General features: G+C 32.7%; 1 protein-coding gene across 7 annotated transcripts in view; it reads right to left on the reverse strand.

Moving 5' to 3' along the window:
* LOC144973355 (calcium/calmodulin-dependent protein kinase type II delta chain-like) overlaps nt 1-15000 on the reverse strand; it is a 145202-nt gene that overhangs the window by 28508 nt on the left and 101694 nt on the right. For all 7 annotated transcript variants that reach the window (XM_078915680.1, XM_078915675.1, XM_078915679.1 and 4 more), the window contains exons 8-12: nt 14153-14236; nt 13705-13799; nt 12330-12452; nt 11733-11816; nt 10883-10925 (exon numbers count right to left, since the gene is read on the reverse strand). In XM_078915680.1, coding sequence (XP_078771806.1) covers nt 10883-10925; nt 11733-11816; nt 12330-12452; nt 13705-13799; nt 14153-14236 — 429 coding nt within the window. The remainder of the gene's footprint in view (nt 1-10882; nt 10926-11732; nt 11817-12329; nt 12453-13704; nt 13800-14152; nt 14237-15000) is intronic.

Below are 15000 nucleotides of genomic sequence, written 5' to 3' on the forward strand. Positions count from 1 at the left end.
ACAATATTTGGCGTCATTTAAAAAAATATATATTTCCATTACAACAATGAGCCCATAAGGGATTGGGTTATCAGACCTACAAATAAATGCACGTCGATCTTGGCCGAATGTATAAAAACAAAAACCAATTAATTTCTAGAATTAAGTGCATCAGTCAAGCAGATTAATAAGGCTTTACTAGAAAAACTTAGAATTTGAAAAACAAAAAACAAAACAATATTTAAAAAATGGTATTAATAATAATAATAATAATAATAATAATAATAATAATAATAATAATAATAATAATAATAATAATAATAATAATAATATGTCATTAAAAAAAGGAGATACGCGAGTGATCACCCTTGTCGTCAAATTTATGATTTCTATTTTAAATTTTCGTCATATTTATTTTAAGTTTAAATAAAATTGTGTGTGTGTCTTTTTGACATTTCACACGAATGTTGATTGGTAGGCATAGGACTAGCAGCGGTGTATGCCACATAGGGCGTGAATTGTCTGCTCGTTGTGTCAGTCGCTTGACGAAAACAAAAGACTCATGCTTATAAAGTTACTGTAACCATGATTGTTTGTAATTTCAAATTTGTTCACTTCTCTTTCAAAAGTACTGACAAAAATATATGAGTTATACGAGTGTGCTTATAACTGGATCAGAATATTGCCATACTCTGGAAAAATCCATATATGAAAATTTGGCCAGAAAACTCATCCTTCAAATATTGATCGATATAAATGACTCTCATCTTGGCAAAAACTCTAAAACCTTGGACTTCACCTGTTGAGGACAGGCATGGAATAAAGGGGGAGAAACAAAACGAACACAGCAACACTCACAAACGCCACACCTCATACAGGGTAATAATAAACAAACACGAATGCAAAATAAACATTAAGAATATCCATTGATCTCTGAAAATAGCTTGTGTGCTACAAAATAACCCATTGTACTGTGCTTGGAATTATTACAGCACAGCGTTCAAGAAACACCATCAAATTTGACCCGTTTGTATATAGACTTCTATAATTCTTCCAATGGAATATAGCATGGCGCGATCTAGAAACACCATAAAATGTATCTCGTCTGCATACTATATAGTCAGACCACTGAAAATATATATATATATATATATATCTCTCTATCTCTCTCTCTCTCTCTCTCTCTCTCTCTCTCTCTCTCTCTCTCTCTCTCTCTCCTCTCTCTCCCCCAAACCGCCAATTGCTTCCTTGTCAAACATTTCATGATTTCAGTTAAAGTTTAAAAAAAAAAAATACACCAACAACAAAAATCAAATCCCTAACAAGTACCAAAGTGGTGTCAAAAAGGAAGAAGCAGTGCTACAAAATGAACCGATCGTATGAAATGATAAAGCTCCATCGGAATTTGTACTCAAAGCTGCGTGTCTTGGTCAGCACTAGAAAGACAATTATCAGAAAATCACTGACTGAAGCTGAGAGAAGCGGTGTAGAAATCCAGTTTTCTGCCGTACTCTGGAAAGACACGTATTAAAAAATGTTGGCCAGGAAACTTGTCCTTTAAAATATCGATCGATTTAAATGACCCTCATTGACAAAAACTCCAAAACCTGGGACTTAAGGGAAACTTCACAAAGTCCCTGGTTTGAGAATTTTTGCCAAGATGAGAGTCACTTAAATCGACGAATATTTGAAATTTGAAGGACGAGTTTTCTGGCCAAATGTTTAAATACATCGTTTTCCAGAGTACGGCAGTTAACTGGTTAAAGGGGGAAAAAAAGCACTACAACTCCTTATAACCGACTTTTTCATGAAATCAACAGTATAGGCTATTATTGAAATAATTCCAATATTTCAATCTATATATTTTGAAAAGCTTTATTTCGTACATGGACCCTTGAGATTGAAAAAAAAAAAAAAAAACAATATAAGAAAATAAGTAAGATCCAGTGTTAGACAAAACAGACATATCAGAAACCAGAGGAATGAATTGTTTTTGAGGATGGTTTTGGATGAAATTTGTAATAGTATAGGGAATTAGGTCCAAAAAACCATTGAATTGTGCAAGTTAGGGTTGAAAGTATGAAAATTACATATGCTGTAGAATATGAAAAATCCTATAATTTATGCTATAGAACCACTCTGAGAGATTAGTATTAGATATTTGAGATACAAATGGACGCCAAGAAAATTCGGTCATTCTTATTGTGTCAACATTCAAAACAAAGCGACCTAATGTTGTTTTACATCATCCATGGAGTCCCATTGGTGATTATTTTTAGCGTCAAACCGGATGTTTTCCTTTCACTAAACTTTCGATTCACGAACTATCCAAAATGTTTAATCTTCTTCTTCTTCCATTAAGACCAAATTCAGGCTGAAGATTGTATGGCAGTCTTTTCAGTAACAGGGATTTTAGAGGGAGGCAGGGAGCGATTGTTTGAAGTCATCAGTCGAAAGAGCTTATTTACAAGTGGTTGATAGGGAGTTCCAAAGTCGGATGGTAGAGGGGAAGAAAGAGTAAAGATGATGGTTTGTTCTTGAGTGGGAGATTATTGCTAGTGCGGTGGAGGTGGTGGTGAAGGTGGTAATGGTGATGATGTCGTGTTGGTGGTGGTTATACTTATGATGATACAAGAAACTTAGCCTCTCTAGCTCACTTTGAAGTAGGGCATGACTTACTATTACTATTCTTTTTTTAAAAATAGATGGACCCTAGAGACAAATTCCGCATAGGTTGAGGAAAAATATAGAGAACTATATTGATAAGATTGTACAGCCGTATTTTCAGTTACAGGGGTTTTAGAGGGAGGCAGGGAGCGATTGTTTGAAGTCATCAGTCGAAAGAGCTTGTTTACAAGTGGTAGGTAGGGAGTTCCAAAGTCGGATGGTGGAGGGGAAGAAAGAGTAAAGATAATGGTTTGTTCTTGAGTGGGAGATTTCAAAATTAATGCTGAGTTAGTTTTGTTGTTGTTCCGTTTAAAATGGTTAGTTGGAATTTCGAGTTTTCCGTTTTGTGCTTTGTGGAATACGAGGAGTTTGTATCAATCGTTATGATGAAGTATTTCAAGCTATTTACGTTACGTTATTGACCGAATGGTGACAATGGGAGCATGTTCTATCTGTACTGTTGTGTCTTTGTGTAAGGCACTGCACATAAATTGCCTGTTCGTTCAGGTAAAATTGAGTGCGCAGCTAAAAGCACCTGCGACTGTTCTCCTGAAGTTGTCCAAAAATTAATCTGTACTTAGGTCTTACGTGTCTTTCTGGTGAACCTTGTGTAGTTAATACATTAACGTTATGAAACTAGCATTACTTGTGCATTCCATATGAAATTCTCATAATTCATAATTGAATGTTGATGGGTCTTTAAAAGAAAAGAGAGAGAGAGAGAGGGGGGGGGGGTGGAAAAATATTACATATGACTAAAAAAGGAATGTCGCGTTTGCATATTTTTAGATACAATTGCAATGGCAAAAAGAACTAATAGGGACTGATAGGACAAGATATAGTATGTCAACTGATAACATCACGCTAACGTCTCATGCTTCAACCACCTAGGAATACAAACGCTACAATTATTACTACATTTTGTTTTGTTCTCAACGTTCCTTTTGCCGATGAAAGTTTGTACCCGAAACGTCCATTGTGTCTGTACTGTTTCCGCCCGAACCCATTTGTTAGCTACTGTAAATGGTCAAAATGTATTTAAATTATTGAACTCGCATTGTATTTTCGTGGTTATTTTCCATGGATAAGTAATGCTATATTATAGGGAAAAATAAAAGAGCTAAAAGCGCACTGATACTGATATGAACAATTGCGAGAGTGATTCTATAGAGGTGTCAATTATACGAGTCTTAGCTACACGTTTGCCAATTTTCATGCTTCCAATCCAAATGCACGGTTTTAGCCTAATTTCCCCTACTACAATGAATATGAAGAAAATATTTATTTCCCTTGTTTAATTTAACTGTTATGATTGATTGCCAGAGTGGTTCTATAGCAGATTTTTTTTTTTTTTTTTTTTGTATGGGTTTTGGTAACCTGTATGCAAATTTCCATGCTTTCAACCCGAATTTGCACGGTTTTAGCCTAAGTCTTTTGTAATAACCGACCAAAGACTACTCGTGTGAACTCTTCACACTAGAAAGGTTACAACGGTCTAATAACACACACATTTCTCATGACATATTTTAAGTATCTTGGATATATTAAATCTTCCTTCTACTCTGTCTGGCACTGCAACACACACACACACACCTTTTCAGATTCCTATCTCCCTACAATGCCTGCTCCCAAATTTTCCACATTGAAATCACAAAGCATGTTTTCCTTTTAATCCCCCCCCCTCTCTCTCTCCCTCTCTCTCTCTCTCTCTCTCTCCCTCTCTCTCTCTCTCTCTCTCTCTCTCTCTCTCTCTCTTTCTCTCTCTCTCTTCTCCAGACTGCTAAATCGGGACAGTTCAGATTTTATCCGGACAGTTGGCTGCTATGTCAATCAATTTAATTAGGCACGCGCGTTACATATTTTACGTTATAATATTTGTCTTTATTTCTAACATAGATACGTTGTATATGTTACAACTTACTAACAGTTTTATCAGACCAAATTGAAAAGGAAATGTGTGGTAGAAGAGCGAGGTGAACTCTAACTTAATAAAAAAAATTGATTGTAAATTTTACATTCATTTTTCCAAGCAAATTGAAAAGAAGGAATTCTGGAAAAAATAAAACAGAAATAAAATAAAAAAACAAACAAAACAAAACCAAACAAACCCCACAAATTCAGAGGATACAAATTGCCATCACATTTGTACAAACAGAGAGGAGAAAAAAAAAAGACATGTATTCAGAAAGAGTAGCTTAGTATTTCGGATTTTATTGTTTGACCATTTTTACCAAATAAGTGGGACAACCCGACGTGCGCATATATACAGATACGACATCTGAACCCACTTATACTGGAGGCCTAGATAAACATTGGAATGGACAATATTTTGCGTCATTTTTTTTTTTGAATTTTTTTTTTTTAGATTTCAATTACAATGAGGCCATAAGGAATTGGGTTATCAGACCCGCAAATAAGTGCACGTCGGGATAAACTAATTAAATCAAAAAGAAAGAATGAAAGAAAGTGAAAGGCAACTTGCATCTCTTCACGTATATTGTGTTGACTAGAAAATAAAATAAGATTTATATAATTTTTTTTTTTAATGTCCCAATAATCAAAAAGGGTGAGTAAATATAACATCTAATAAAAAACAAAAACAAAAACAAAGACACCAAAGTAAAATGCAAAACCAATAACATCACATAAAATATATTATAACGAAACATAACACTCGCTATCTTAGAGATTACAAACAGCTACAATTACTGACAAAGTGGAACAACTTAACACCACACGTTCAATCACGGCACAGACAAAAACTACTCAAGATATAAGAATAATAAATCTACTTTTTATCTTATATTTTCACAAACATGAAAAAAAAAATAAAAAAACCAGATTTATTTTCATAAATAAAAAGGGTGGAATTTCCTTGACGGAAAAAAAATAACAGATCTAAACCCTTTGACAAATTCTAACCGCTTTCTTGTTATTAAGCACCTCGTTTTCCTTGACCTTCAGAAGCAAACAATGGAGCAAGATAATTGAAAATTCAAATATTTAGAAAATTCAAAATAAGAACTTAAACTACAATAAGAAATTGATTGGCTACTGTCCCTACCTAGTAGAATCAATATCTTTAATATAATAATAATAATAATAATAATAATAATAATAATAATAATAATAATAATAATAATAATAATAATAATAATAATAATAATAATAATAATAATAATAATAATAATAATAATAATAATAATAATAATAATAATAATAATAATAATAATAATAATAATAATAACAACAACAATAATACTAATAGAAATAATAAAAAAATAAATAAATAAAATAAATAATAATAATAATAATAATAATAATAATAATAATAATAATAATAATAATAATAATAATAATAATAATAATAATAATAATAATAATAATAATAATAATAATTACAATAATGAAGAAACTGATTTTTTTTTTAATTGAAAGGAAGACATAATTTCTATAAGTTCATAACACAATTTTACTCAGACTGTGAGCATCAAGTTTTAGGTTAAGACGTCCGTCACTCAAAGTGGCTAGTGGTTAAAGATCCTACATTTCTACATTAAGCAAATATAAGTCTACTTCATCATTAAAACAAAACAAAACAAACAAAAACAAGTTTTAAACAATATGCAAACACTGTGAACAAAGCTGCCAATACGTTTGGCTAGGATGCTTCCACAAAAAAAAAAAGATATATATATATATATATATATATATATATATATATATATATATATATATATATATATATATATATATATATATATATTTAAAAAAATAAAATTAATGGAATAATCAGGCTGCTTTCTATCTACAGCTAATCACGAGTAAAATTGTAAAAATTAGGATTATAAAAATGGCATAAACAAAATTTTAATGATTAAATGCATGAATAAAACGTAATTTAAATGAATATTTAAAAAAAACCCCTCTAAACATGAATACAAACAAGCAGTAAAAATAATATTAAGTATTTTAAAATAAGAGTACGATATAATTTTAGATAAAGTTGTTTTTTTTTTTCTCCTTATGATTAGTGAAATCAAAATCCATGCAAATCGTTTTTTGAAATAGGCATGGCACTGAATTGTGAATTAAAGGGATGTAATCGATCAACGTGTACTTAATAACAAGTCTCGACCACCTGAATTGATGATTCTCATTGTTGGAACAACTCTCAAATCCAACACAAATTTGTAAAAATCATAACAACAACAACAATGAAAATAATAATCATAATTTTCAACAATGAAAATAATAATCATAATTTTCAATCGGATATCAGACTTGTCAATAAATACTGGGATATCGATCAATTAACATCAAAAAGATAAATGTGGATTTAAACAAGGTTTCGAATTTTTCAAAAAGACAATTTTTAAATGTAAATAAAATACACACACATTTAAGGGGTAAAACAAACTTTATCAAAAATGCATTATTTCGAAGAAAATGAAAATTGCTTTGGTGGATTTCTACATTCCCACTAACTTACCCTTGTTGACTGAAGAGTTACATAATGGAGGGGGAGGGGGGCACCAGTAGCAAATAGGTGTGAGAAGAGAGATAGAGAGAAGGATGGGTTGTATGGATTAAGATGAGAGTTTAGATTAAAATGAATGTTGTGATAAAAAAATGGAAAGATCCAATCACAAATAAGTAGTCCTTCGGAGCCGTTAGGCCCGTGGAGCTGGGTGTTTCTATATCATGAAACAGACAATAGCAATTGTTGGCTATCTTTGGATAGGACGCTAGTCTATCGCAAAGTACTTTCTGCTTCTGCCAGACCTAACAGACTCAGCTCCCCGTTCACTGTTGGGTGGACAGCGGGCGGTAAGAAAAAAATCTTGGCTGCACCTGGGATCGGTCTTGGTCCCTTTGCATGTGAAGCGATTGCTCAACCATCTGAGCTATCGGGACTCCTAGATCCAATGACAACCATATGAATATATCATCTATCAAGATGAGGATTAGTTGGATGGGTCATATTCTATGGCGTTTGATTTCCCATCATGCACCTACTCCATGGAAATCCTTTAAAAGTACCTAGTACATCACCACAGTACTCTAAACCTTTTCAAGCAAGGTTAGTTATTACTCTCACCTGGTTTATATTCTGCGGTATTTTTTCAGTCTTCCCATTAAAAAGTAGATTTTAAAATTTACACAATGCAAATTAAGCATCAAGTAAAACCTTTTGTCAAGTTTTCAAAAAAAAATTATTTCAGACAAATCAAAATAATTCACAGTTTTAGTTTAATGCCCCTTGAATTAACCGACTGGAAACACATTCTCACTTTAAAATATTGGATTGGAGGTGTGTTAGGTCAATGAAATAAAAACTAATGTTTACACACATCGACTTTAACACAGGCGTTGTTATCACTGGATTTCATCACACAAAAATAAAAATATCAACAACCTCCACTGGTTGAAAAGAAGATTGGCATGTCGTTACATTCAAACAATCTAAGACTATCTGTCTGCAACTAACAAGACTTGGCCTATCTATTGAATCGTTTGCATTTCAAGCCACAGGAAAAAAAAAAACATTATGCTTATATATTTATGAAATACAGATGAGGAAAATAAAAAAATACACAGAACAACAGAAGATTGTTGTATGGATGATCATATACATAGAACATTTAGTACATGAAATTTGTCTTTAAGATAAGACTTGATGTCTGATGTTCACAATGTGATTTATTTCACAGATGTATACATCACACCACATCACATCACAGAGACGAGAAGACAAAACTTAAAAGAGAGGAAGACTAATGGAAAAAGAAAAACAGTTTGGTCTAGATCTAACTCTTACAGTTTTTGAAAAAAAAGAAGGATGAGAAAATTTTTAAATAACAAATGTAACATAATAAGAAATAATTCTTTTCGGAAATAATAGGAACTAATAAATTATGAAATCGTCCTATGTACAGGTACCACAACGATTCCACATCCCTTAAAAATATTCTCCTTATACTAGAGCCACATTTCAACATTTCTGAAATAGAAATGATGGTTAACGATGCAGTTTGAAAGGAATTTTAAAATCACAGCATCACCAACATTTTTACAGTAGGGACATATTCTTCCTGGAGTTAGAGTGACACATCCACCATTTAGCTGTGCATGGACAAAATGTCAGCTTACTTGTTAGCTGCAAAACTTTTACTCTCTATGTCAATCTACCAAAATGATCTCCTGCTTGTCCAAAACCATTTTGAAGCAGAACTGCATATTTCTTTAAAAGTTCAGAATTAATATTTTTGGACAAATCAGGAGAGAGAGAGAGAGAGAGAGAGAGAGAGAGAGAGAGAGAGAGAGAGAGAGAGAGAGAGAGAGAGAGAGAGAGAGAGAGAGAGAGAGAGAGAGAGAGAGAGAGAGAGAGAGGAGAGAAGGAGAGAGAGAGAGAGAGAGAGAGTGGCGAGTTCAATTTAAGTGGTTGATATAGAGAGTAAAAGTTCATTTGCCAAAATAATAAAAAAAACAATTTGTCCTGTAGAGGGGTATATTGTACGAGGCTTGACTGGCAAATGCATGTTGGAGGAAATATGGACAACACGGAAGTGTGTAGACTGGTGCATCACAATACTGTAACGACCCCATGCAATCCAGTGTGCTCAGTTTGCAATCCGGGGAATCTTCACTTATACAACAAGGAAGTGTTTTTGTCATTTTACATGCACACAAGATATACAAAACTGGTGACGCGATCTTCGTTGCACATTACAAATCGTGAACTTTTCATTCTTAACCTCTTTTGAGGTTCACAAATTTCAAACACTTCAATTACAATAAACAAACAAATGAAGAAAAAATTAATGTGAATTTTTTTTTTCCAAATTAAGATTAAAAAAATAAAATAATAATAACCTTCAGACAGTGCACAAAATGTTCACAAATTGCAATAACTCATTGTGTTACTTTATCAAAAATCAAATTTGGAAATAAAATTTAAAGAAAAATTAACAAAAACAAAGAATAAACTTAATACAAAAAAAAAAAAACAAAAAAAAGAAACCCCAAACAAATTACTATCTGCGTCAGAACAACTTATTAATCATAATTCTATGAAATATAAATATCCTTACAACGTTTCTGTTTTCAACTGCTACAAGACATTATTATATTAGACATCAGGAACCTACTCTAGAAAATCTTTGGTAAATTCCAATCCAAACAAAAACAATTCATCACATGAGATTGTGTACAAAACTTTTACAAACCTTTAAAATTAATAATCTTTATATATAAAAAAAGGACAACCTTGTTGTTTATAGAGCTTAGATTCTCAACCGATGAGTGTCAATATTAGGGATGATAAGTGATGTCATTAAGATTTAGGCAGAACAACTCTATCTACTATCTCTACCTTTATCATTCCTGTAATTCAAAGCATCCCAAAAATAACACTTGAAAAACACAAATTCATCTTACTGAAATAAAATTCTTTACTTTATCGGATTTGTTACTCCTGATGAAAATTTTTGTTCACTAACATAAGAAATTCACCACATTGAGCGAACAATATTACAGACTACAAAGAAACCAACAAGAAATATGGTTCATCACAAAAATCTCTTCTTTAGGACTCCTTCACGATTACAGTTTATTTAAAACAGACACATGAATCTTAATACGGTAATACAAACACCCATTGGAAACGGATGGAACCTCGACCACAACATGTGCACCAAAGTGGGTGTGGTGGAATGAAAGAATTTGAACACTTTTCCATAAAGACGTTAATACAAATACTGGTACTCGTGAGCAATAAAACACTTACCTACACCCCTTATCGCTGAGGTACAAAAAGTCATATTGGGTCAATTTTTAAAACACTTTCTTTTAATATCTACCCACCCACTGGGATGAATGTCTGACTGATTTCAACTAAAGATTTAACATAAAAGATACAAAATAAAAAAAACAAGAGAAGTCTTGATAGATTTGACAAACAAAAGTAAGGAAATAAAAATGAAAATGAAAATATTAAATAATTATTCTCTTTACCGAAAAGAAAATGACAACCAAAAGATATCAACTTAAAATAGAAATGAATACAAAGAAAGAGAGAAGGAATATAAATTATAATTTTAAAAAAATAAAGAATACAAATAATGACATATAACAGTATCGTCTACTTATTCGATGATGAAAATATATATTTATTAATATTGTTTTAAAAAAAAAAAAAAAAAGACATGAAACGAACACACAATACAAAACCTACTTGAAAAATTCCTTGTTGCAAGCATAGTTGTCAAGATGGCACCCTGAAATATAGGGATGAGAGCAAATAAAATTAGTTAATACGGTGACCAAAAGTTTCTTTCTCCTTTTAAAAAAAAAATCAGCATATTATACACACACGTTTCTTTTCCTTGCTGGTCTAACACAAATGAAATTGACACATTCCGTCTTTCCTACATAAAAAAAAAGTTTGCAGCTTTTTCAAAGCTCATATTTTAATATGCGTTAAAACAAAACTTGTTCCTTCATCACACAAATTATCAGCTTTACTTTCCTAGACTTGATTTTATCTAAAATGTCCTTTGTACTAAATACATATTAATGGGGATGATCTATATTACTTTTCCATGTGCTCGAGGTCATTGGTCACATGGCAAAATGTGCTCAAAGTGACCCACATAGTGAAAAAAGTTCACAGCTTTCCAAATATCTAAAATCACAATAGGCCATTTTGTTCTGCTGGACTCATAGATATGTTTACAACTTTCATAAACAAAGCCGTGTGTTTACATTTAATGTTAAGTAATATCCAATTGTTGGGCAGCAACAAAACATGTGATTGATGACACAGTTGGATGAAAATCTCAATATCGCTCTCATTATTATGTCACAGGACAATCAAACAATTTCCCAAAACCTACTTTCCCGTTTAGATGGAAAATATATTTATTCAACCAATATACATTTCACAATCATTTAAAAACTTTTGACAATGTATGTTTCTGTAGCGTCATACAACCTCTAAACACAAAAGCAAATTTGAATTTCGAGAAAAGGAGGAGAAAGAGGAGGAGGAGGAGGAGAAAATAATAATTCCATTTATTTCTGACCTTGAGTTTTCTTCTGGCATTGAATTTCTTGAGGCAATCAACAGTTTCTTGCCTGTGAACAGCAGATGCAACACGCTCCCTTTGCTGGAGAGAAAATATTTGGAGAAGAAATTATTAAAACACTTAAAAAGAGCATAATGGAATTGTATGTGTGTATGCGTTAAAAAATGTAAATAATTTTTTAAAAAGCTAAATTGCTGCTTTAAACATTGTTGAAGTGACAATGCTAACCTCAAGAAAAAATGTGAAATATTCCCAAATACTTGAGTAATCCAGTTCAGTCCCCATTTCATGAGGAAACGTGAACACCATTCACAGTATCAAAACACAGTATAAATACTTTTAACCTCATATTAATGCAAAGAAAATGGTGGCGTGACAAAAAAAAAAATGTAATATTCAAAGATTTTCGTATTATTAGTATTGGAACCAATATTATGTAAAAAATGTAGAATCATTTGTAATTGTTGCCATCTCTGTTAATAAATGTCTGGGGTCTTTTATCATAAGAGCAAAAATGTCTTCCATTTTTTCTACCAGAAACTCATGACACAAACTCCAGAAATAAGGAGCCTACATAAAACAATTCAAACATACGCATATCCAAGGGTGTTTGAGAGCCTCCGAGGCACTGATTCTCTTGGCTGGGTTGACGGTCAGCATACTGTTGATGAGATTCTTGGCATCCGGAGTTACTGTGTCCCATTCTGGTGATGGGTACTGGTGATGATAAGACAAATTTAAATTTATCAATTCAATTCAATTCAAAAGTTTATTTATGTCTTTCATGGCCAATAATCATAACTTTTCTCTGAACAAAATATTATATCATCATCATCAACAACAAAAACGACAACAAGAACAACAATAATAATAATAATAATAATAATAATAATAATAATAATAATAATGATGATGATGATGATGATGATGATGATGATGATGATGATGATGATGATGATGATGATGATGATGATGATGATAATAATAATAATAATAATAATAATAATAACTTCCAACAACATTTTCTGACATCAATAGAAAAAGCATAACTACTTTGAAGAGTTCAGCTATGGCGACAGGTGTTCACAATGCTAAGATCATAACAAAACAATGAAAAGAAAGAAAGAAAGAGATAGAGAGAGCTGTCATATTCAGGTCATCAACTATTTGAAGGCAAGGGTTTTGGAATCTAATTGTTCTTGTTAAATCAAGGAAATAATGTGTCAATGGTCAATTTCAGGTTTGACTCTAAGTAAATAAAAATAAATTCGGCCTACACTAGCTCTAAAATCATTTGTCGTAAAATGCTAATAAAATTAAGCTGAAGACAATTAAAAATTACACCCTTCCACCACGGCATCATAAGTTACCGTCGCCTAATCCATCAAACAGGATGTCTGATGTCAACCAGAATCACCCATGTTCTCCAAGTGAGCAAATGGGGAGGGGGAGGGGGGGGGGGTGTTAATAATCTTGGGAAAAAACGAAAGTGCCTGAAGCGGGACTCGAATCTGGGACCTTCCAGATCACAGTGCAATGCCATAACATCTCGGCCACTTCGCTGAGATAGCTCAAGAACGTTCCAGTAAAAAGACAAAGCTTAAACATAATCCCTGGTCTAGCCTTAGTTAAAAACATAGGACATTCATTTAACTTTCAACTTTGGATCTTTGATCAGTGGTCATTCAAGCCAGATGATTACCATAACATCGCAGTTCAAAATAGAATCGATACCAACTATACTTGGTCGTCAAACCACGTTATATGTCAGATATATGCAAAATAATCAATTTAACAACAAGAACAAAATCAAAAACATCCGCTTCCTGGAAAAAAAATCCATTAAGAAAACCCAAAAACCAAAACAAATAGACAAAAAACAAAAAGAAAAAAAAAAACAAGCAAAAAACAAAAAACCCAAAACAAAAGAAAATTATTTTAAATTCATAAGTGTGTCTTTAGAACTCACATCATAAGCCCCTGCTTTAATTTGGGCGTACAATCGATGTTGATCTTCATCCCAGAATGGAGGATAACCTACCAGCAAGATGTATAGCACAACCCCTGGGGAAAAAGAAAACAAACTTTATATGGAAAACAAAAAGGAAAACATTTTTTTTAAAATGCACATTCAGATAAATTAAAACAATTATGCTCCATGCACTTTGCAATGCTTTACATAGTCCACCAAATCGCCATATTGATTGAAGGTTTGATCCACCGATCGTGAAAATCGTGACTTCAGAGGTTTGATCCACCGATCGTGAAAATCGTGACTTCAGAGGTTTGAACCACCGATCGTGAAAATCGTCACTTCAGAGGTTTGAACCACCGATCGTGAAAATCGTCACTTCAGAGGTTTGATACTCCGATCATCGATTTGCAAAGAAGAAAAAGAAACCAAATGGCAAACTTACCACAAGCCCAAATATCGACAGGTTTTCCATAGGGATCTTTTCTCAATACCTCTGGTGACAGATACCCTGGAGTACCCGCAAAACCTATCAGGGGAAAGAAAGAGATAGAGAGGTTTAGGGGGAAACCTGATAATTAAATGGAAACTTCCTATTCTATAATTTGGGGGTCCCGATAGCTCAATTTGTATAGCACTTGCTTCACACGCAAATGTACTGAGATCGCTCCCGAGTGTAGTCAATAATTTTTCGGACTCCTCGGTCCACCCAGCAGTGATTGGGGAGCTGAATATGTTAGATCTGGCAGAAAGTACTTTGCAATAGACTAATGTCATAACCAAAGGATAGCAAACAATTACTATTGTCCGTTACATGCAATAGAAACTGGGATAAACTTTGGCTCGATGGGCCTAATGGCTCTGGAATTAAAAAATTTTTTTTTTGCTATTCTACCATAATGATATCACGGCAAGACAAGACCAGTGCTATGATATGAAATTAAATGAAGGGTTCACTGGGTCTTATGACATATAATTACTTTAATCATATACGATCAGAACGGAACTCCTTGCATCCAAAGATAAAAGAGTGTGGTGAAGACAGATGGACATGCCTAAGCCTTCATTATGATCTTTATCTGTTTTTTTTTTTAGGTCGAATTCCATAAAGCTATTTATGTTTCTGATATATTCAGGCAGGGAATTCCATATTCAGATGGTGCTTGGGAAAAAACTTATCCTGTGTAAAGGAAACGGAATACACTTACTGAAACAATTATTATGGTGTTCAATATGATTATATGTATTATGTAGTCATAAACAAAATATTTTTAAAAACTGATATCTCATTTA

This window comes from Berghia stephanieae, chromosome 5, assembly GCF_034508935.2.
Source record: "Berghia stephanieae isolate SIO BIC M18660-M18661 chromosome 5, UCSD_Bste_1.3, whole genome shotgun sequence".
Taxonomy (NCBI): domain Eukaryota; kingdom Metazoa; phylum Mollusca; class Gastropoda; order Nudibranchia; family Aeolidiidae; genus Berghia; species Berghia stephanieae.